The sequence below is a fragment of the Nicrophorus vespilloides genome, unplaced genomic scaffold, assembly GCF_001412225.1.
Source record: "Nicrophorus vespilloides isolate i.1.1-1 unplaced genomic scaffold, Nicve_v1.0, whole genome shotgun sequence".
NCBI classification, from domain to species: Eukaryota; Metazoa; Arthropoda; class Insecta; order Coleoptera; family Silphidae; genus Nicrophorus; species Nicrophorus vespilloides.
In genome coordinates this window covers 74,949-96,113 of record NW_017097381.1, presented here as the reverse complement: position 1 = coordinate 96,113, position 21,165 = coordinate 74,949, and the positions used below count along the sequence as shown (strand labels likewise).

At 39.1% G+C, this 21,165-nt stretch overlaps 6 protein-coding genes across 10 annotated transcripts; 3 read left to right on the top strand and 3 right to left on the bottom strand.

Moving 5' to 3' along the window:
• Positions 1-677: 677 nt before the first annotated feature.
• On the bottom strand, positions 678-2,016 carry LOC108559962 (eukaryotic translation initiation factor 1A, X-chromosomal). The gene is made up of 4 exons (XM_017917355.1): positions 1,839-2,016; positions 1,301-1,488; positions 1,002-1,238; positions 678-919 (listed from the first exon to the last, which is right to left on the bottom strand). Exons 1-4 carry the CDS (start codon positions 1,852-1,854, stop codon positions 914-916), a joined length of 447 nt encoding a protein of 148 aa, XP_017772844.1. The 5' UTR covers positions 1,855-2,016; the 3' UTR covers positions 678-913.
• Positions 2,017-3,148: 1,132 nt separating this feature from the next.
• Positions 3,149-12,574, bottom strand: LOC108559976 (protein dopey-1 homolog). 3 transcript variants are annotated; one of them, XM_017917378.1, is made up of 13 exons: positions 12,410-12,574; positions 12,153-12,339; positions 9,270-10,907; positions 8,563-9,212; positions 7,894-8,503; positions 7,631-7,815; positions 5,693-7,564; positions 5,269-5,640; positions 4,545-5,211; positions 4,301-4,490; positions 4,068-4,079; positions 3,781-3,948; positions 3,149-3,722 (listed from the first exon to the last, which is right to left on the bottom strand). In XM_017917378.1, the coding sequence occupies exons 1-13, from the start codon at positions 12,554-12,556 to the stop codon at positions 3,341-3,343; spliced, it is 7,080 nt and encodes a 2,359-aa protein (XP_017772867.1). In that variant the 5' UTR covers positions 12,557-12,574; the 3' UTR covers positions 3,149-3,340. The 3 variants fall into 3 exon arrangements, with proteins under 3 accessions (XP_017772867.1, XP_017772865.1, XP_017772866.1); XM_017917376.1 differs by having other exon boundaries at positions 7,631-8,503; XM_017917377.1 differs by lacking the exon at positions 4,068-4,079 and having other exon boundaries at positions 7,631-8,503.
• On the top strand, positions 12,502-13,444 carry LOC108559979 (cytochrome c oxidase assembly protein COX19). Its single transcript, XM_017917381.1, has 2 exons — positions 12,502-12,574; positions 13,209-13,444. The coding sequence occupies exons 1-2, from the start codon at positions 12,522-12,524 to the stop codon at positions 13,420-13,422; spliced, it is 267 nt and encodes an 88-aa protein (XP_017772870.1). The 5' UTR covers positions 12,502-12,521; the 3' UTR covers positions 13,423-13,444.
• Positions 13,406-14,204, top strand: LOC108559978 (phosphopantothenoylcysteine decarboxylase). Its single transcript, XM_017917380.1, has 3 exons — positions 13,406-13,520; positions 13,580-13,783; positions 13,845-14,204. The coding sequence occupies exons 1-3, from the start codon at positions 13,425-13,427 to the stop codon at positions 14,106-14,108; spliced, it is 564 nt and encodes a 187-aa protein (XP_017772869.1). The 5' UTR covers positions 13,406-13,424; the 3' UTR covers positions 14,109-14,204.
• Positions 14,119-16,348, bottom strand: LOC108559977 (signal recognition particle 54 kDa protein). The gene is made up of 8 exons (XM_017917379.1): positions 16,119-16,348; positions 15,882-16,058; positions 15,590-15,819; positions 15,352-15,502; positions 15,143-15,291; positions 14,815-15,076; positions 14,552-14,744; positions 14,119-14,493 (listed from the first exon to the last, which is right to left on the bottom strand). The coding sequence occupies exons 1-8, from the start codon at positions 16,194-16,196 to the stop codon at positions 14,207-14,209; spliced, it is 1,527 nt and encodes a 508-aa protein (XP_017772868.1). The 5' UTR covers positions 16,197-16,348; the 3' UTR covers positions 14,119-14,206.
• Positions 16,349-16,802: 454 nt separating this feature from the next.
• LOC108559984 (NAD-dependent protein deacetylase sirtuin-1) lies at positions 16,803-21,147 on the top strand. Of its 3 annotated transcripts, none has more exons than XM_017917390.1 (5): positions 16,803-16,891; positions 18,997-19,226; positions 19,292-19,487; positions 19,549-20,332; positions 20,418-21,147. In XM_017917390.1, the coding sequence occupies exons 2-5, from the start codon at positions 19,068-19,070 to the stop codon at positions 21,085-21,087; spliced, it is 1,809 nt and encodes a 602-aa protein (XP_017772879.1). In that variant the 5' UTR covers positions 16,803-16,891; positions 18,997-19,067; the 3' UTR covers positions 21,088-21,147. The 3 variants fall into 3 exon arrangements, with proteins under 3 accessions (XP_017772879.1, XP_017772878.1, XP_017772877.1); XM_017917389.1 differs by lacking the exon at positions 16,803-16,891 and adding an exon at positions 16,965-17,741 and having other exon boundaries at positions 19,298-19,487; XM_017917388.1 differs by lacking the exon at positions 16,803-16,891 and adding an exon at positions 16,967-17,741.
• Positions 21,148-21,165: the final 18 nt, after the last annotated feature.

The following is a 21,165-nucleotide window of genomic DNA, read 5'->3' as shown; positions in this document are numbered from 1 at the left end:
GAAGCAACTGAATAAATGTATAAAAGACTTTCGTTCTGAAAAGTAATATTTTACAATGATATACGGAATATGATTTCATATTAAGACAAAGATATTTAATTAAAGTTTTTACTTAATGTAATTGTTACGCTTCGAAGAAAAATTGCAATATAAGTTGCATAAGTCTTGCATTACAAGAGTCTATAGCGAAATAATTATTTTTAAAGAACGGTTATTATTACCAATTATTACCGTATTTTTAAGGAACTCTATTTTATGGATGATTAATTTAATTTTGACCTCCATCAATCTTCATTAGTTAAACTATTGATTATATTCATACAATCGTTATACAATAATGTTATGTAAATTGCATAGTTCTCCACGCAAGGAAAGTATGTTTATACCGTACGCTTAGCTTAATAACTGTTTACAAACAATTGCATTTCTTTGAAAGAAACCCTTATTCGAAGAGGCAAGGGTGGTGGATAACAAATTCTCAGTCTACAAATTAACTAATATATTTTTTTTTCATGTTACAATATTCGAAAATAAAAAAAGAATCCGTGTTACAATTACAAAATAAAATCACCAAAATTATTTCATTTGTGTTGATAGTTGTTATTCCCCATGCAGTTACAGTTGGTTGGTAATTAGAATATATGACATTGAGGGGAGACTGGACAGAAAAATAAATATTCTAGCTACTTTATGTATACTGTTGCCAAACTTTGGTACCTTCGAATACTGATTTCTCTGGGAAGACACCAACATTAGCAACGTTTCATATAACATATATATTTCTTCTATTATTGTTTTTTTCGGATATAATATTATTTTCTATTGATACGAGTTGGGGATCGCTTTGACGTTGGAAACTTGTTTTAGACAATTTTTGAAGAATATTATTATACGGTATTGTACTCACACAGCATCATATCTGCAAAAACAAAACAAAAAGTTTATTTTCCGCGCTTACTCAAGTCAATTATACGGTGTTTCATATTTTGAAACAAACTTACGGCATCGACAGGATCAGCTTCGTCAGCTGAACTGATTTCGTCGCCGAATTCGATGTCCTCGTCAAAGCCGTCTTCAACGAATGTAACGGTGTCGTTGATGCGCACAGTCTCTGGGAATTCACCATATGTCTTCAAATTGCGCGCTTCATCTGGCGTGTATTTCAGGATGACATCAGCTTTAGCATCTTGATAGTCCCTCAAACCAATCAAAATAATATCACCTTGATTGATCCACACCTTAAATGCATCAAACATTGAAAATACATCTGTAAACTATCAAATCCTTGCAGTAAATTTACCTTCTTTCTAAGTTTACCACGAATGTGACACAGTCGTTTGACTCCATCGAAGCACATAGCCTCCAACCGTCCATTACCCAACATTTTTGTTACTTGTGCGTATTCCTGTCCATCCTCTTTGAACACCAACTCACGCTTTTCAGTTTCGTTCTCGTTCTTTCCCCTACGACGATTTTTACCTCCCTTTCCTAAATAGCAATAAAGAAAAAAATATCATCAGTAATTATACTAATAAACATGAAGACACGGAATGAAATATACCGATTCCATTTTACGGTTCTTCATAATATTTTTTTTTTGTAGCTCTATTTATAAATTCGCTTCGAGGTCATTAAATCAAGCGCGATAATTACTCCAACTCGGACTTAGTGACCAATGATTTGGAACGAGAGTAGCAAATGAATAAGCAAATTATAAACATTGAACGCGGTGAAATCACTCGCAAAATATGCATGCCATTGGAAGCTGTCATTTGTGTCTATTGGTATATTTAGGTTATAAAAAGAACGGTGGTAGATGGATGGGCTCTCTGACTCACCCTTATTCTTCGGCATGTTGAACGGGGTTGTTCTTTAGGAAGTTTCGCTGAAAATTTGGTTTTCCTTGCGTGGGAGGCCTCGTGAAATGAATCGGTCGTACAAAAGTTCTGGACCGACGTCTGCACAAAACGACAAGAGAAAATGCTCGTGTCGAAAGGGTTGCAAACAAATACGTGCGCACTTAAATCTGAGTCAAATGACCGTCAGGTCAACCAACACGAAAAACCCAAAAGACACCAAATATTTGAAAGTTTAAACAACTTTCATTAAAACATCAAATGTTCTCAATTTACTAAAATAACATCACGTACAGATATAAATATTATTTTATTTTCCCCATTAATTTTCCCTAAAACTTTGAAATGAAAAGCAGAAAACAAGTAGTGCAATTTACATGGAAATATAGCATTATTATGAATCTAGTATGAACTTTCACCATTATTTCTTGAAATTGGAAATAATTAAGGAGATAACGTCTCGTTTATATAAGCACAGCCATGTAAACATTTCGCTGATTGCATTGAGTGCAAACAATTAACAATAATTTGCAAGTCAATATATTTAAGTGATTTTACATATCTTTATGCAAAAATAATAATGTAACAAATAATAAACATAGAGCGATCATTAAAAAGCAATTGATTTGTTTTCATTTTAATACACTTACAAATCATACATATATATATATAATATTTATAATTATAAAATATAAATTTCTATTATATTAACAGATTCACCTTGTCACAATGTAACTGTTTTTCTATCATATTCATTAGCAGCTCAATTTGCACAATAGAAATCACAATCAATTTTAAATGCCTTCCTTCCGCACATTTGCCTCAAATTCCATTTTTCACTTTATATTTTATATATATTTTTTCCTGACAGTATTCATAAATGACATGAACTAAACTTAAACGGAGAAAATAATAAATTGCACTCATCCGATTAGTTAAAAACTAAATTAAATAAATTAAAAGACAACCTCACTGACTGCTCAAATTAACTGCAGCTTTAACACAATTAAATAACGTGCGATTCTGCGAGTTCCCGAGACAATCACATATAATATATGCGCTTAAAAAAGAAATATAAAACCATTATTTGTTTCCACGAAGAAAGAGGAAAATACGTTAAATTAAAAAAAAAAACAAATTGATATGATTGATTAATTTAACAATGATCTACGACGGTCACCCACCCTGTTAACAGTTATATAATTTATTCTTTTATTATTAATTGTTGTTTTATAATAATAATATCAATTATTAAATTATATTGTATTAAAGACGATTAATTTTTTATTTAATAAAACGAGATTGTAACAATAAAAATATAGTATTCAACTGTTGTCGTTGCTTCTGTTCTTTCTTATATTTTTTTATATCTTCTTTTCAATAAATAATACTGAAAATAATATTCTTTGGACTTAACTTCTACGTAAGCCTATTCGTACACGCGACGGTCTGTTAAAAGTAGTGGATAATAAAGCGGAACTTAATTACCGCGTAATTTTGTCCAGAAAATCCATCTCCACAATGCGATCCAGCTTCTCTAGTATTGCAAGAGTTTTTCTATCCGTAGGCTTATCGGGGGTGAAGAAGTCGTTGCTCACGGAGCCGTTGCATTCGGTCCTGTGTCTGTTCGAGCACAGGCTTAGAGTCTTGAAGAAACCGTGCAGATCCTTCAGATGCTCTATGGAGTTCATGGTTAGCAGCAGTTCGTTCTGCTTCGTCGGTAGTGTCTCGATTTGCGTCTCGCTGTACCTCTGATCCATGAGACTAGCAATTCGGCACACGTGCGGCGTAAAAGAGGTCATCTCCAGCATATTGTAGGAACTTTGGGCATGGGGCAAATCATCACCTACGAATGCCCACCGATACCTAACAACCATACGTCATTATAGTAAATATTAACTTCATTTATGTTGGATAAACTCACATTTGGAACTGAGGCAAAGAAGTGGCCGGAAGAAGCAAAGCCAGATCCAGAAGCTTCGCTGTGGCCAACTGCAGGGATCGCCAATGGGGATGTCCGAGGGCGTGGAGTCCGTTGTTGCTGTTCAGAGTCCAGCTTGCATCAAGGGCAACCATCAAACGTATATGGGAACTAAAGATCAGTATTTAAAATAAATAAATAAAGCAATGCCATAGTTAGTGAATTTAGGCAAACATAAAAAGCTTGAAATTAGTTAAGCGATTAACGACAAAACAGTTCATTCTAATTACCTTGAGTTGTTCCTGCGGGTTTCGATTTAATCGTACATTCCGTTGCAAAAGACGCAGCATAACAAACAAACTCTTTGTTAATTCAATGAAATTATTATTAAAACAAAATGTAAACAACCCAATACCATGGCTACCGAATCTTATAAAGTTGTATCACGTGAACTAACCGATTATTGTTTATAACAAATAATTGAATTGTTCTCGTGAAACAATGGAAATGTTTGATTACTCACCTAAACTCTTCCGTTTCGGTGGACAGTTCCTGTTCGATCTGTATGAATACCTGAAGCATTTCGCTGATGATGATGGGCCAAAGGGAAGTCATGTTAATCGGTGACATGCGTATAAGCAATACTCGGAAGCACATGAAGACCTGGGCTTGAACCCCAGGCACGCTCAAACGCAAGCTCGTTGTCAATTGCTCTAAAAATGTAACGAAATTAAATGTTTATAATTTAGAGAAAATACGAGAAATACCTTGTATATCAGGCATGTACTTGGCATATTGATCCGTCTCGCTGCAGAAGATTACGAAAGCCAATCGCTTCAACAGTTGTGCTCTTTGCTCGTACTCTTGTTCACGCGTGGTAAAAAGATTCAATCCTCCGGTTTGCGCCATCGACACTCTGCTCATTAGGTCCCTGAACGTGGTATTGTCATGCGTCATCAGATTGTCGATTATGATCTTCCAATACTTCAGACACGAGTAATCCATTTGAAACAGAGTATTATCTAGCAGCAAATCAAATACGTCTTTTTTCCACGCCTTCCTCGTATATTGATAACTGCTCAAGCTAGCCATCAGCTTCGAGCAAGCGACAAAGCTGTGCATGTTCCTGTAGGTGTGCGTGCGTAGGTAGGGAACGATGTTGCACATTAACGAAGTAAGTATAGTGTTCACTTTATCCTTCTCCACTGATCCGAAGCAAATATCCAAGATTTGGGCAAGAATCTCCGAAAGAACCAGCTGCGCCTGAACACTGTAGCTGTTATTAATGCCGGTCAGTATATCGGAATTGGAGCAGCTCACAACACTGATCGAAGATATACTCTCTTCGTCCTGCTCTTTGACTGCCAGATTCCGCCGCAGCCACGTCGTCTGCTCCAAGCAAGAACCGCAAACTTGCGAAACGCACTCTATCAACTGAAACCACCAAAACATAAACTTGCCGATCACTAAAGATAAACAATAAATATATACCTTAGCAGTTACGTCCTGCAAATCCTTTTGATCTTTACGCTCCTCCAATGGACAACACTTAATCATTAGCTCGTGAAGCAAAGCAGCCAATAAGAACTGAGCTGGTGGTGTTAACGAGCAACCTTCTCTCACAAGAGCCAAAAGCGAACTCCAAGCTTCCGATAATTGAGTTGCTGACGCATTCCTCATGTAACAGTAAAACAATTCCAAGACTGAAACATCCAGGCAAATGTCGGCGGTTAAACCCTGGATGGGCGGAGGATTTTTGATCACCGCCGTCACAGTTTGCACCAAATTGTCAAGCGGTATAACACGTATCGCCAGTATTAAGATGACCAAATTATTTTGACTAGCGTTGGGTTCGGGTAGGACCTGAAACATTAATTCTCCAATCACTAATTCTTGATATTTGTTTTTGTATTACCGTCTTAACGTTGGTGAATGGGTTTCGCCTTTCGTGCCATGCGACCGCAACAGCAGCCAAGAAACTGGAGCTATGATGCACTGCTATTGGACTAAGAAATTCCAGCAATTGCTGTTTAACAACCTTCGAATGACCAAATATACCACAGTAATCCCCTTCTATACCCACTATGGTTTGCCAGAGTTTTGCGACGCTCGATATTATCTTGGGCATGTGACTCAAGATGCATTTGCGTGCATTCAGGTAGTTATCGTTATTCTTGGAGAGGTCGCCGTTGGGCGAGAAGAAGGCGCTTACTAAGTTATTCAAGATTTCGCTGGTGTTGTTAGTGTTCTGGGTAGAGTTTACAGGCAAGTTCTGATTGGCGGTTTGCGTCGAATCCAATAGACAATAGTGAACGAGGATCGTCAGTGATTCCAACTGTGTTGTCGCATAATCTGCGCACAATTCTCCGCCCAAATCTTTTGCCTTGTATGCATCCGCCAACTTCTCCAAATTGAAGCAGATCTGATGTACCACCGACATAGAAATATCCTTCAAATTATCTCCAAAGTACGGCAGACAGGAAGTGACCATGTTGCACCAATTCTGGTGCAGAGATTTCATGTTCTGATGTCGAAGAGCGCTGAGAATTGCAGACAGGAACATACTCTGCTGAGGAATGAGAATAGTTGGTGCATAGGTCAAATGTTCTCCACTGATCATCGAAGTTCCAACGCCCGACGTCGGACTGCTGGGATTGACATCCTTCTGCTGCTTGAACAGCTTGTTCTCCAATATAATAAGCGAGTGAATCAGACGGAGCAGATTGATCTGGTAAGCTTCGACGTGCTCGGAAACGCGCTTGTTGTTATCGTACAACTTAAAATTGTTGTACAGCAACACCTCATCGGAGAAAGTCATATCCTCATCGAAATTCTTTACCGACGTTAACAAACAATGCAGCAGAATCTTCTGCAAATTGCATTTCATCAGCATATCGGCAATGTATCCAGAAAAACCCTTGAAATTCTCGTCCACAAGATTATTCAAATGCTTCACAATGCAATTGAGTATCTCTAAGCTATTCAATTGGATTTGAAGATTATTCTCAATTTCCTCCTTAGTTAACTTGTTATCGTCCAGGCTCGGATAATAAGTTCTGGCAAAGTTCAGGCAAATGGTGATAATCACGTCCAGGAATGTGTAACCTCTATACGTATTCACTAATTCAGGGCTCAATTCACCACAGAAACCGCTTCCCAAAATGCTCTTCCTGTGTCTGGCCATCAAGTGCAAAAGTTCATTTCCTCGTAGATCTTTCAGTCCAGCTGTGGCCAAACACCTAATAAACAACAGAGGATTTGAACGAAGACAATTCCTCAGGGTTCTCAGCGAGTACAGTATGCGATCGGAATCGAAGACTTCATAGTACAAGCATATGTGGTAATGCATTGGATACAGCGTGAAATTCTTCGCTACGCTCTCAACGATCTTCGGTTTCACCTCCTCTTTACCGCAAACTCTATCCAATAATTCGTTAATTACCTCGGCGGCAATACCCACATGCGGATCCTTGAAATACTCTTCAGCCGCAGTGCTCAGTTCCAGCTCAGCGTTCAAGTTATCGCCGTCCGACATCGAATAGGACCAACTGTGAACCAAGGACAGATTGTTCTCGACTTCCACATTACTCGTCGATTTCTCATCGAAGCTTCTAGATTTCGGTATAGGTTTTGCTGCAGTTGCATCTCGTATTCCTTCGGAGATCGGCTCGATTCGTTCCAGCAGGAAACTGGCTCTGGTTTTGCCGGACTCGTTGGACAGTGAAGAACGTGCTTGGCTTGCAGGTTGAGATTCGAATCCGGAATCGGCGCCGTTGCCCAAACTCGCCTAAACCACCACGAAAACACTATGTTTAGTCACCGTTACATTTTGTGCAAATTATGACTGACTTACATATGCAATATCGGAGAGACTCTCGTTGGAAGACCTCTGCGACTGCTGATGCGGATCGATCTTGGTGTAACATCCTTCCGCACCTGTAGGGTATATCTCTTTGGAGCTGAGCGGATTCACGAACAGCTTAACGTTGTTCTTCGATGTGCGTTCTACATTCGGCGGCGCGGACTCCGTCTTAAAGTCTTTCGTCATTTTAGTGACAATGTTCAAGTTTTCCGCTAAGCTCGTCGTCATATTCACAGCTTGGGTATACTTCTTACCAGCCTTAGAGAAGAGGAACCACCGCTTCTTTGGCGGTTTCGGACTCGGATCGTCGGTGATATGAAACATCACATTACCATTCACATTGCTGATGGCGTATATCTTCTTGGCCTTGGCATCATCCAGTTTTCTGGAATCCGCATTGGATAAGTCGGCGTTGGCGTCTCCGTCTTGAATATGCACATGCCGGATGGATATTCTAGCAGTGCTTGGCACCAAGAGCATCGACAATATTGGATTGACTATGCGCGCAATATCGTGCCTCAGCAAACTGTGGGTCACGAATGTTTCAGCAAGAAGTCGAAGATTGCTTCGTTCGGTATTGTTGAGGTTGTCGAGGATTTTCAACAGACTTCTATCGAAATTGCGAGTGCTCCTGTTGATCATCTGCTTCACGTTCAGATCTCTTCCCAAATTCCACAGCAGATAGAACCGCTTAAAATAATCTGTGCTCACGTTCTCGTCGATCAAATACTTTCCCACAATCTGCTCCACAAACTGCTTATTCTCGAACACGTTGTGTATGTTGTATAGCAAAGAGACGCATAGCGTAATTTGCGATTGATTGCTTAACACCCCCAATAAATCCCATAGTATTTGACAAATTGCCTAATAATATAGAAAAAAACACACATTATATTAAGATATTTGATGTGATCAGATCATACCTCTAATACAACTGTAGAGTTTTCGATGAAATCGACATACGCATTATCCAAAATTCCCATAACCACCACGTTATTATTCGATTTTGAACCTGGCTTGAAGTCTTGGCTCTTTGCTAGACTCATGATCTCCATCAACGTGTTCATGGCAGTAATCTGCACGTCGCAGTTGGATCTTGGTGAACAGCAGGCTATGATGAGAACCTTCAACCAGTAAGGCATCTCTTTGTCATGCTCCTCGTGGAGAATATTTGGAAATGCGGCGAATTCCACGAGCAGGTCGGATGCCACTGACATGGCGTCATCGAATCCATGGGAAGATACGATTGCGCTTGTATCGGCTACTTTGGAAGATTCGTGATCGGATGTGCGACGACATGCATTATCACCGAGCAAGCAGGATTCTAAAAGACTTTCCAGTTTCTTAATGCGCACCTCCTTGTCGTGAACGAGCGAATTGAAGAACTTCTCAATGTTCACGTCCGGTATAATTCGCGACTCAACTAGTGACACATAAAATTGCTTGTAAATTCTGAGGCAACTCAATATGTGTTTATTCTCTATACGCATCCCATTACTACTACAAGTGGCCTCGACCTTCTCTTGAACCACTTCGGTTTCAACCTTTACTGGTGAAACGTTGCAAACGGAATCTAAACAGATATAAATTTAAACTAAACTGTTTATTATAATTAACTGAAATAACTCACCAACATCCTCATCCTCCCGCTTCAAATCGTAAAGCTTAGAACTGGATTTAGACTTTTTGTTTTTACTCTTCTTGTCGATCTTCGGACTGTCCTTCTTATCTTTCTTCTTGACAATCATCTGATTGCTGTTCGATCTCTCCCTGCTGATGTCCTCGATAGTAAGCTCATTCTTATTTAGTTTCTCGTTGATTTTAGAATCGGACTTGCTCTTCTCCACGCCAAGCTTGATTTCCACTGAATCGACTTCTTCGTCCACCTCTTTTTCGCCTGAATCCACCAACTTGTTGATAGCCTTTTCTTCGCTGCAATGAATCGAATCGACGTGTTTAACAGTTACTGGCTGGATCCTCAGCAGGATTTTTTTTGAAAGCTGCAGACTATGTGTCACCTCGAACCTATTAAGTGTGGAAATATTCTTTCGCAAAACATTAACAATCTTCTTGAAGAGATTAGGTAATATATCCAATGTGCTCTTCACGTACGTTTCGATAGGGATTATGTCCAATAGGAATTCGGTTAAAATGCAAATTTCGAGTAGGCTTGGTTCGCCTGATCCGATTTCGTTCACTTGGTATCTATCCCTCATGGTCGTTTTGGAGTTGCCAATAGATTTCTCGTATAGCTTTTCGATATACGACCAAATATAATGTGATTGCAGTATGTTGAACAGCATATTGGCGTTTTTAATTAGGTCTTGGCAATATTTTGTGAGGAAGTCTTTGGTTAAGACGTTCTCCTCGTTCTTCAGACTTGTCAGGTCGCCGTTAAAGCTGACGCATCTCGCTGAGCTATTCTTGTGCTTCTGCTGGTTCAAGCAGGTGAAGTACAAAGCTCTGAACACATCGTACAGGATATTGTCGAGAATCACAGTGCCAATTCGACGCTTGTCGAAGAGCGACGTTAACAGCCTGTAAGGCCTTATATCAAGATTGGTGTCGGCACTGCTTTGCTTCAGTGTAATTCGTATCGCCTCGGTTAGAAGATCGTAAGCTATAGTTGGGCTATTCGGGTTCTCTTCGACAACGGGCCCGTACTCCTCCAGCAATTGATCCATCTGCATTTGATTCGATTTGACTTCGGAATTTAAAAGCCAAGCGTATAAGCGACGATTCAGAGACATATCTCGTCGAAGAATGGTGGTAAGTGCGGCAGTAACCAATCTCACCATGTCTGCATAAAGAAGCTGGGTGTTTTGCATTGGGAAACAAACCATCAGCAGATCCAAAGCGGATCTCTGCACCAGCACGCTGGAATCTTGAACGGCCGCGCAGAGACCGGACACCATGACGTCGATGTCATTGCCCATCAGATGGAGTTGATCCTCCATGGGCAGCTTCCGGCTATAATGTGCTAAAACGTAACTGATGGCCGGAAGACGGACGGGACTGTTACTGCGGACGCATTGCCACATGCACGTGTAGAACCAAGAGACGCCGACGCCATCGCATACGTTATCCAAAAGAGCGTAGGTGCGATCGTAATGATCTGAGCCCAACTCCAGACCTGGAAGGATTCCGCTTAAGAAACCGCTCAGTGCTGGTCGAAGGCGCTCTCGCAAAGGCACAAAGTGAGTCTCGTATACCGTCAGTAACGTTGGACGGATGTTCATGGCAGCATGTCCCAAGAGTGGAAATAATCCTGCAGCAACAATTTAAATCAGAAATAAAGTTACCAAATACTATTTGGAATATTCCCAAATACATTTATGCTATAATAAAACTAGCCTTGAAAACTAACAAAGGAATGAGGACATTTTCAATAAACAGCCAAAATATTACCATTACATGAATGTGAAAATAACAAACAACATGTTCTTTCCAGTTTCCTCAATATTCATTACTGGTTCATTCAATCATTCTTCATTAATTACTTAATACATGATAAATGTTTAGTAAATATGAAAAAAGTGTGATATTCGTATCGTAAAACGTGCTTCTAACACAAAAAAGAATACAACAATAAGAAAGAATCTAGTAAAATTTCCGGAAATTTAAGTTTTCAGTCTAAATGATTTTTTAACAATTCTAAAATAAGCTTTCGAAATAACGATTTTTCAACGAGTATTTGCAAAATGTGCGAAAAACAAAAATTCTGTTATATTAACATAAAGTTCGCCATGAGAGACCAATGTTTTGACTTGGGGCGCCAGAAAAAGTTTGAGAACCCCTGTGTTAATTGATAAAATTTGCAAAACATATATATATAGAACTATCTCTTAATGTACACATTACGTAAATCTATAACACTAAACAAACATAATTAAAGATTAACTCAAAATTAGATCTATAGTGTAATAAAACGAAACGAAAATACATAAAATAATGCGCATAAGCAAAAGCAGAGAGCGGCTTCTCAATTTAGCAAATTAAAAGTAAACAAGTCTATTGTTCAATTTGCGTTGTTCTAGATTACGAATCGAACATATATTATTATTATTTTACAGTTAACTTGTTGCCTCGTCCGATTATTGGATACATGTTTTACATTTCTGCTTTCATTTCTTTCTCGCGTTTAGAATGCGCCGTTGTTTGCCAAATCAGTTAGCTCCATTGAAATCAGAGACAAGGATAGGATGGAATGCGGCAAATATGCCGCAAAAATGCCTATTATTTTTAGCGCAACGTATTTTTAGCTGCATTCCATCAAATTCCAAAAAGCAAATAATAACGCATCCACCCGCACCAACAATTCATCATACCATTATCGGTGCGAAACGATACGAGCGGAACTAAAGAAAAGAAACATGCAGAGAGATATGCGACAATCGCTAATGCTCGGACTGATAAAAAAAAATACATAAACAGCAATTAACAAGTAGTAACTAAGGAACGATTAAAATATATCTAAATGTGATTGGAGGAAAAAAACATATTCTTTGCTTGCCTGCACTGTATATGAAGAGCTCTTGGGATAGGCGATTTGTGCCCATGCACTTGAATATAATGTCGTACGTCTCTAGGGCTTTTAGGTGAACACCGGAGGGCAGAGCTGGGTGCATGCATTGTGCCAACCTCTTGCTGATTTTAATCCTCCTGGGTATAATTTGGTATTTCTGGTAGCTGGAGAGAACCTGAAACATACATCCATCAATGTTTATTATTACAATACTCAACTCATTGTTTTTTTTTTATTCAATTTACCTTATTAAGCTTGCCAAGTGCTGAAATCAAGTCTGCCCACTCTGATGTGTACTCAAAGTTTTTCAGTGCCTTGTCCACAGCCCCAGTGAACATCCGGTATTTGGAGTCCTTCATGAGTTCAAACTCCTCCATGGCGATGCAGCTCATCTTTCCCCACAGTCACAGGTTATCTGATTGGGAGGGCAAAAATACTCACAGCAGCTCCAAGTTGTTTACATCAATTGACACTTTTTGACCCATCCTGTTGATAAATTAACACTTATAAACACAGTCTCATGTATGCTTGGACTGGCTCTTCCTATGCACGTCTCTTTCCGATGATCCTTACGCGATCCCACTTTACACCCGACCCAAGAACTCTAATGCAGAACAACAAAACAATCCATAATATTCGCATCGATCGCTGCACAATCGCAATTATCGCATTTTAAATCGAAAATTTTCTTGTTTTGACGTTGACATATTTCTACTTCTGTGTTGAAATAAAAGGCGCATGTATACAAAACGTCAGCTGTCATCAATCAAATAAGCCTGCTATTTTCTTTAGCTCAGCTGACATATCGCACGTCAAACGGTATTAGCAACTATAAGATTCATGCAAAATATTCCCACTGTCACACGCACACTATATTCAAATAATTAACTTAATCTTCTGATAACTTTTGAATGTAATTATGCATGCTGGTACCATCTACCAGTATTGCGCTCAACTAATTTATAACCTTAAATTTATTTAATTTTGTTTGCCAAGCGAAGCAGTTGTAGATAAATTTGTTTAAATGTCGTCTATGACCTTTAGCCAGAAGTCCTTTACGCCTACGCCGCCAGAAAAGGGTAGTTTCCCATTGGATCACGAGGGACTATGCAAGAAGCTAATGGTCAAATACATGCAGTGCCTGAGGAAAAACGATAACAACAATTCTGAGTGCAGAAAGGAATCCCAGGACTACTTGGGTTGTCGCATGGATAACAACTTGATGGCCAAGGAGGAGTGGAACAAATTGGGTTTTTAAATATGGTCAAGATACTGCTGGGGTGTACAGGGAGTGTGGCCACCATCAAGGTGTTAAATATAATTGAAAATCTTTTGAATTCTGTGAATGATGTAGAGGTATAAATTATTGCATAATAAATGAAACCAAAGTTATATGTGTATGTTTGTTTTTGTAGATTAAATTAATTGTAACTCAGAACTCCATGCACTTCTTCAATGTTCATGAGGTTCCTAAAGAAGTTAAGGTCTTCAAGGATGAGGATGAATGGTCAGCTTGGAAGCAGAGGGGGGATCCAGTTGTTCACATAGAATTGGGCAAATGGGCTGATTTATTTCTGATTGCTCCACTTGATGCAAACACTTTGGCTAAGATGGCCAATGTAAGTAATATAAGAAAACTAATTTTAAAAAGAATATCAATACTATTTTGTATTACTTCAGGGACTATGTGACAATTTATTGACAAGTACAATAAGGGCTTGGGAAATGAGTAAACCGTTAATATTCTGTCCGGCAATGAACACTAAAATGTACAATCATCCATTAACGGAGTCTCAAATAAACATTCTAACGAATTGGGGCTACTACATGGTGCCGGTCATCGAAAAGACATTGATTTGCGGTGATACAGGTTTAGGGGCTATGGCCGAGGTAGCTACAATAGTTGAGTATGTAAAAGATATAATTCACAAATCGACTAAGTAACGGCCCAACGGAAAAATAAACAAATTTATTGGTGTATAGTAAAAACCATTGGTTCAAAAAATGAAGTAGTTAAATATACAAAATACTTATTTAAAATATTATTTTCCTCCGAAACCGCTCATCAGATTACCTAAACCGCCAGCTGCTCCGGCGGCACCAGCCTGCAGCTGCCTCATCATATTTTGAAGGCCGGTCATACCGCCGACTTGATGCAGTATTCTGGGGTCCATCATCTTCGCCATCTGCTGGTTCAGTTTCGCCATTTGTACTTGGTTGACGTTCTTCGCCATATCTCCGCTCTTGAACAAGCCCTTGATGCCGCCCATTTTCTTCACTACAGCCGCGAACTTGGTATATTGGGTGATCAAATCTTTCACTTCCCGTTCTAAATATTAAATAGAAAATTAAACATAACAATCGAGAGTTTCTCGACGTTTCTTTACCTGTGACACCAGCTCCTTGAGCCACCCTAGAAACTCTGGTAGCTTGTTTTGAAAACAATTTTGCACCATCTCTGCTATCCAATTCACTCTCGCACATACTGTCCATTATGGTCATAAGCCTTTTCAAACGCGCAACGGATTCCTGTTCGCTGCCTTTAGTCATGAAATCTTGATTAAATCCAGGTATCATTCCCTATAAATAAAATAAAGATTTTACACAACCACGATCTGGTTTTTGTCTTTAGGACATGTCAATTGCTTACCATGATTTGCGAGAACGGTCCCATTTTCATAATATTCTGGAACTGTTCGTACATGTCTCGTAACGTGAATTGGCCGTGCTTGATCTTCTCCATCAGTTCCTCGTTATCCTCCAGCTTCAGTTCATTAACTTTATCAATTAAACCCTCGATATCGCCCATACCCAGCAATTTGCTAACGAATGGCTTAGTTTTAAACGATTCCAAATCGTCGATATGTTCTCCGGTACCAATGAAGATGATCGGACTGTTGGTAGCAGCAACTCTGTAAACGAATAATAACTTATAATAAAAAATCTGCTTGATCAATCTACATTATTTCAAAACTTACGCACTGAGCGCACCACCACCTTTGGCGTGGCCATCCAATTTTGTGATGATGACTGAACCGACGTCGACTTTTTCTTTGAAAGCTTTCGCTTGTCCCTCGCAAGCTTGACCAATAGTTGCATCCATGACGAAAATAATATTATCGGGCCCCTACAAACGCCACTATTTAAGTAAAATTCTTTGTCGCTTTCTCAGTGATAATTTACTTACGACAGCATTAGAGACTGCCAACATCTCCTCAAATAGGGATTCTTCTTGCTTGTGTCTACCACTGGTATCAACAATAATAATTTCAAAACCTTCCTTCTTGAACATATCCACACCATCTTGAGCAATAACTACAGGATCAACCTCTGTGTAACTAAAAAAAAATACATAACGTCAATAAAAATATTTGTAATATTATTTAAATTAAATTATGTCTAAAAAATATTGTTATTTAACTCACCTTCCATAGAAGGGTATTCTGGCTTTTGTACAATTTTGTTTAACCTGATCATAGGCACCAGCTCTGAAGGTATCAGCACAAACCAAGCAAGATTTCCAGTTCTTTTTCAAATAGTGGTAAGCTAATTTTGTGCAGGTTGTAGTCTTTCCTGAACCTTGCAGACCAACAAACATAATAACATTGGGTCTACCTTTAACAGGTTGATAGGGTTTCACACCAGGATCAACAAGCTGCAAATATTCATAATCATTGAACAGAGTAGTAAAATAGAATCCAAGTGGTTATATCCCACCTTCACTAATTCCTTGAATACTGCACTCTGGATCATGCGTCTCTTGTTCAGACCACCTGCAATCTCCTCAAAGTCAATAACAGCCCTGACATTCTCTCGCAATTTCTTGACCAGTCTAATGTTGACGTCGGCTTCCAGGAGGGCCGCACAGATCTCCTTGAGCATGCCATTGAGCACCTGAAATAAAGCGAAATTTGGTAAGCAACGGTAAACATCTGGCTGCTATCACATTCTAACCTCTTCATTGATGATCGTCGCCTTGCTCAGCGATTGCAGAGCGGACGTAATCTTACGTCCTAAATCTGCTAAAACCATTTTGCACTTGGTTTAGTAAAAACAAAACAAATTTTTAATCCGATAGATGGGTATATTGTTATTTCAATCGTACGTCTTTTTACTTCAATTCATTCATGTTCTGTCAAGTCAAATTCTTATGAGCACCAATTTTTTTTCCACCACTACTCCTGTGATTTAAGCCAAATTTGACAACACGACAATGAAATGATGCTGACATCTATGATCGAATAGTATGTACTTTGTTCTTTATGATTTAATGTAGCAAAATTGGATAATTGATTGAATACACGAAGCTATTAATAAAGGAATAAATAAATATTAAGGTTTGCTAGTTTCAAAGTTTATAGAATATTGTAAAATTGAAGATATTTTTTAAAGTTAACATTTGTCATTAGACAACCAGGAAATGCTTGATTACTAAGCAATTATATGCTCTGCAGAAATGAAACATGATGCATAAGGATTCGTATTAGGTGGTTATTATAATGCAAAGTATATTAATAGCCAGATTATTTGAATTGTACGGTAATTTCATTTTTATTATTGGTTGTGTTATTAATTCTTTACTATTGGCAACCCTAATTTGGTGTTTCAGTTGTCAGCAATGACATGAATAAACGAAGTGGGATATGAATAGTATGTGTGATAAGAGCCTTTCGCATTTTACAATACAATCTAATAAGAATCAGCTACATACATATTAATAGCATAAGGTAATTATAATTGGAATTGAATGGTGTGCAAAGAGAATCCCTTCTGTGATTACTTGGAAACTGGGGTAATATGTATTCCTTTTATTTAATTTTCTTAATATTTATTTTAAATTACTGGTAATTACAGTCTTTTATTTGCACTTTGCACATTTTATGTAACGATGTATTTCGGTCATTAGTGGTCAATCGATGGTAGATATATTGGTTTTAATTGGAATGTGTTAGTGTGTATTTCGTAGATATAATTAAACTTTGTTGTATATATTACTTTAGTTCTTTGTGCAGTGATTAGAAGTAGTGATTGCACCATGCCCAAAGGATTTTTTTTTGCAGCAGCAGCATTAATAGTTTTGTTTTGCAATACTATTGAAAGTGATTTGGATTCGTATGGCAGTTTTTTTTATTTAATTTATTTAGATGGTAGTGTTTCTCTTTTTGCAAGGAAGAACGAAAATATTTTGTAGAGTGTTAAATAAATGAGAAATGATGTCATGTGTTTATTCTTTAAAACCCAGTTTGGTAGTTATAACTTTTTGGACGAGACGACAGGTTCCTTCCTCGTGAATAATATCGCATGCAGAATGGCAACGTCGCACGATGATGGTGATGTCGTGCGCCCCCTCGCGGCCGATGTAGTACGTTTGCAAGTAGGAGGATCGTCTTGCAATTTCGGCGGTGGCCGTGTTATTCGTGTCAAATATGGCTACCTATTCAGATGGGACGGAACACGAATCCAGCGCGAAGCGAATCAAGTTGTCCATGGAGGATGACCGTTGTGGTAATTTGTGTCCGACGGAGGAGTCCTCCACGTGTCAATTGATGGCCGGACCCCAGGGAGACCCATCAGAAGGTAAAAAACGTAAAATATGTTTGCCTGTTTAGGGGATTAGCAAGCGATTCCTCAAAATGGCCGACCAGCCAGAAACAATTGACGGCACACTCGGAGTGTGATGAAATCATGGGCAGCGCGCGCGCGATTCCCGCGCTCCAGACATTTTTGTAGGCGTGCCCCCTTCAATTGATGATAAACAAATTTCATCATCATCTACCTTTTGTTAACGTTACTATAAGTCCAATCGTTTGACTCTGGCAATTTCGCGGTTCATACTTATATATTTTTTTTTTATTTTATTTTTTTTTTAAACTTGTAACAGCACATCACTTTGAATAGATTTCTTTTTTGTTTTAAATAAATCAAAAAACCAAAAGCATCTCTTTTATTTTATCTTCATATTCGTTTATGTGAACACCAACAATCTTTTCTGTTAAATCTTGTTTTCTACAACCGAGTGAAAATATTTCGGCGAACCAAAACGTCAAAACCACATGTTTTTGTTTACATCTGAATATTGACATGACGTTTGCCTATCCGAATGTCATCTGTAATGTCATAGGCGAAGTACTTCATAAACTATTTTTCAAATTTCAACTAATTGAAGCAAGAAAACTTATATAAACGACGTAAGTGGAATAAATAGTAAATCCTTTCTAACTTTTCAGATCTTATTCAAATATTTAATTCAACTCAACTTGTCGATCACATTGATTCTTGACAACATTTCTTAAATTATTTAAACATTTCAGTAAGAGTAGAAAGATATTTTGATATATTACATTTCCTACATACTACCATACTTAATAAATATATGAACTATAAAGCAGATATGTACAGTCCCTAATATTCAGTTAAAAATGTGTGTCTACGTTATCTAATTAGAAATTATGTTATAACCCAGGGGTTCCCAAAGTTTTTGGTTTTGTGCCCCAAGTCGAAACTTTGGTCTATCTCTGGGCAAACTTTATGTTAATATATCAGAATTTTCGGCGCCCCTGTAGTTCAGTAGTTTGGGAACCCCTGTTATAACGAATCAATTTTAGTTTCTATAGTTAGTTTGGTTTTTAATTGCAGGTAGGCATGTTACTATTTTTGTATCAAAAATTGTTAATTTTTAAGGCACTATATCCGATTGATGCAGACACAAATACTTTTTTTTGCATTTTTATGTTATATTATTTGAATGGTTTGAATATGTATATACTATTTCATTATTTATAAATTCTCAATTTAATATAATATTATAAACATTTTTACTGTTTTCTTGCAGATTCAGGATATGAAGCATCGACATTGGAATCTTTATCGACTCCGTTGAGGCGAGAAGTGGGATTAGAGAATATGGATGAAATGCCGTTGCATACTGATATGAGTAGAGATAGTATAGATGAGGACGTTGAGGACGAAGATGATGACAACGTTTCGACGGTGAGTGAGTTGAGCGGCCTCTCGGATCTATCCGGACAAGATTGGAAGCCCCACGCGGACAGCAGAACTTGGGTAAGTAGTGCAGAATCCCTTCAGCTTAGAAGGGTCATAGAATGAAGTCAAACTAACCTTTGCAGATACAGAAACAAATGCACAACGGCGTTGACCCACGTTCTATCCTAGTCGACCTCGGCGTCGAGTCTCATCAGATACCGCAATTCGTTGACGACGTAACCCTTTGGAAGCTGATCATAAATATGTTGGGAGATCCACCCAGGAGACACAAACTCCGGCACGTGAATACATTAGATGATATAGTGAGATTGCTTAAAGGTAATATCTAGTTTTGTGATTGTTTGAAGTAGAGTATACTCAATGTTTGATCACGTTTCAGGTGCCAAGAAGATAATTGTTTTAACTGGGGCCGGTGTATCGGTGTCCTGCGGCATTCCTGACTTCCGATCGCGCGATGGTATTTATTCGCGCCTGGCAATTGATTTTCCCGATTTGCCAGACCCTCAGGCGATGTTCGACATAAGCTACTTTAGCCAGGATCCGAGGCCGTTTTACAAATTTGCTCGTGATATTTACCCTGGGAAATTCCAGCCGAGTCCGTGCCACCGTTTCATCAAACTGCTGGAGAAACACGGGAAGCTGCTGCGGAACTACACACAGAACATTGACACACTAGAGAAAGTTGCGGATATCGAAAGGGTCATCGAGTGTCACGGGTCATTTGCGACGGCGACGTGCACTAAATGCGGGAACAAAGTCACGGCGGAGGCAATCAGGGAGATCGTGCTCGCCCAGAACGTTCCGGTTTGTGCAATTTGTAGACCGGACATCGGAGAAGCGATTGCTATAAACGAGCTAAGCGATCGGGAGCCGGACGAACTTCGAGATCTGGTCTCGTCTGGTATCATGAAGCCGGATATAGTATTCTTCGGCGAAGGTCTTCCGGATTCCTTTCACGAAGCAATGTCCGAGGACAAGAACGAATGCGATCTGCTCGTCGTCATTGGAAGCTCACTGAAAGTGAGGCCGGTTGCTTTGATTCCTAGTTCGCTACCATCTAACGTACCGCAGATACTCATCAATAGAGAACCTCTTCCGCACTGTCATTTCGACGTCGAATTGTTGGGCGATTGCGATGTCATCATCAATCATCTATGCCACATGTAAGTTAATAAAAATAATTGTCAGCTAGAGACTGTGGAGTGTATAGGAACGCCAATTACAACGATATATTTCTTGTTTGAATAGGTTGGGCTCCAGCTGGGAGGAAAGCATATATCAGGACAGATTGAACGAAGCTCTCCACCTACTGCCGCTGAAACCCACCGAATCCGTGGATAAATGCAATTGCGAAACTTCTTCAAGTTGTTCTTGTTTCGGACAGCAGGGCTCCAACTCCATGACGCAGAGCATAAAAGAGCGACACATGTCAGTAGATTCAGCGCGGGATTCGGGCATTGGAGAGAATTCGAACTTCACCGATGTTGATACTATGCGGTATGACGAAGACACCGGTGATAAGGTTCATGGAGAGCCGAAGAAGATCCAGAACGCATCCGACAGGGATAGCTTTCTGAACAACTGCGAGTTGGAGCTGTCTAGTAATGGTTTCACTGAGAACAACGAGGAGGTGGCGGCGGTTGCAGAAACGGCTTCGTCTGCAGCTGTGACGAGTATTCCAACTCAAAGCAAGGTGCAGGACATGCAGGGCTATTGGCAGCCTAAGGAAAAGCGCAGTATTACAGACAGACTACCCGCTAACAGCTACTACCTGATCCAGCCGAGCAGGTACATATTTCCAGGTGCGGAACTCTTTTACGATCCAGATGAGAAGTGCAGTTACTTCGACAACGCCAGCTCTGATTCGTCGGACAGCGAGTCAGAGGCGGAACCTGCGCCGCCTGACTCCACCTTCTAAAATCGCGCGCTCCCTCAGCGGCGAACAGTAAATTCCTTGTTATTACATGCATATTCATATTATTATTTTTTTGTTATA

Coding starts and splice junctions, on each gene's coding strand:
- LOC108559984 (XM_017917388.1), top strand. CDS start 17,591: ATGGCTACCTATTCAGATGGGACGGAACACGAATCCAGCGCGAAGCGA. Junction 17,742..18,996: donor CCAGGGAGACCCATCAGAAG/GTAAAAAACGTA, acceptor GTTTTCTTGCAG/ATTCAGGATATGAAGCATCG. Junction 19,227..19,291: donor ACGCGGACAGCAGAACTTGG/GTAAGTAGTGCA, acceptor TAACCTTTGCAG/ATACAGAAACAAATGCACAA.
- LOC108559962 (XM_017917355.1), bottom strand. Junction 1,239..1,300: donor GTGGTAAACTTAGAAAGAAG/GTAAATTTACTG, acceptor GATGCATTTAAG/GTGTGGATCAATCAAGGTGA.
- LOC108559979 (XM_017917381.1), top strand. CDS start 12,522: ATGAGTTCAAACTCCTCCATGGCGATGCAGCTCATCTTTCCCCACAGT. Junction 12,575..13,208: donor ATCTTTCCCCACAGTCACAG/GTTATCTGATTG, acceptor TATGACCTTTAG/CCAGAAGTCCTTTACGCCTA.
- LOC108559978 (XM_017917380.1), top strand. CDS start 13,425: ATGGTCAAGATACTGCTGGGGTGTACAGGGAGTGTGGCCACCATCAAG. Junction 13,521..13,579: donor ATTCTGTGAATGATGTAGAG/GTATAAATTATT, acceptor TTGTTTTTGTAG/ATTAAATTAATTGTAACTCA. Junction 13,784..13,844: donor CTTTGGCTAAGATGGCCAAT/GTAAGTAATATA, acceptor GTATTACTTCAG/GGACTATGTGACAATTTATT.
- LOC108559976 (XM_017917376.1), bottom strand. CDS start 12,556: ATGAGCTGCATCGCCATGGAGGAGTTTGAACTCATGAAGGACTCCAAA. Junction 7,565..7,630: donor GTCTCTCCGATATTGCATAT/GTAAGTCAGTCA, acceptor GTGGTGGTTTAG/GCGAGTTTGGGCAACGGCGC. Junction 3,723..3,780: donor TCTTTGCCTCAGTTCCAAAT/GTGAGTTTATCC, acceptor TATGGTTGTTAG/GTATCGGTGGGCATTCGTAG.
- LOC108559977 (XM_017917379.1), bottom strand. CDS start 16,196: ATGGTTTTAGCAGATTTAGGACGTAAGATTACGTCCGCTCTGCAATCG. Junction 15,503..15,589: donor AGAATACCCTTCTATGGAAG/GTGAGTTAAATA, acceptor ATTTTTTTTTAG/TTACACAGAGGTTGATCCTG. Junction 15,077..15,142: donor GGTGGTGGTGCGCTCAGTGC/GTAAGTTTTGAA, acceptor ATTCGTTTACAG/AGTTGCTGCTACCAACAGTC.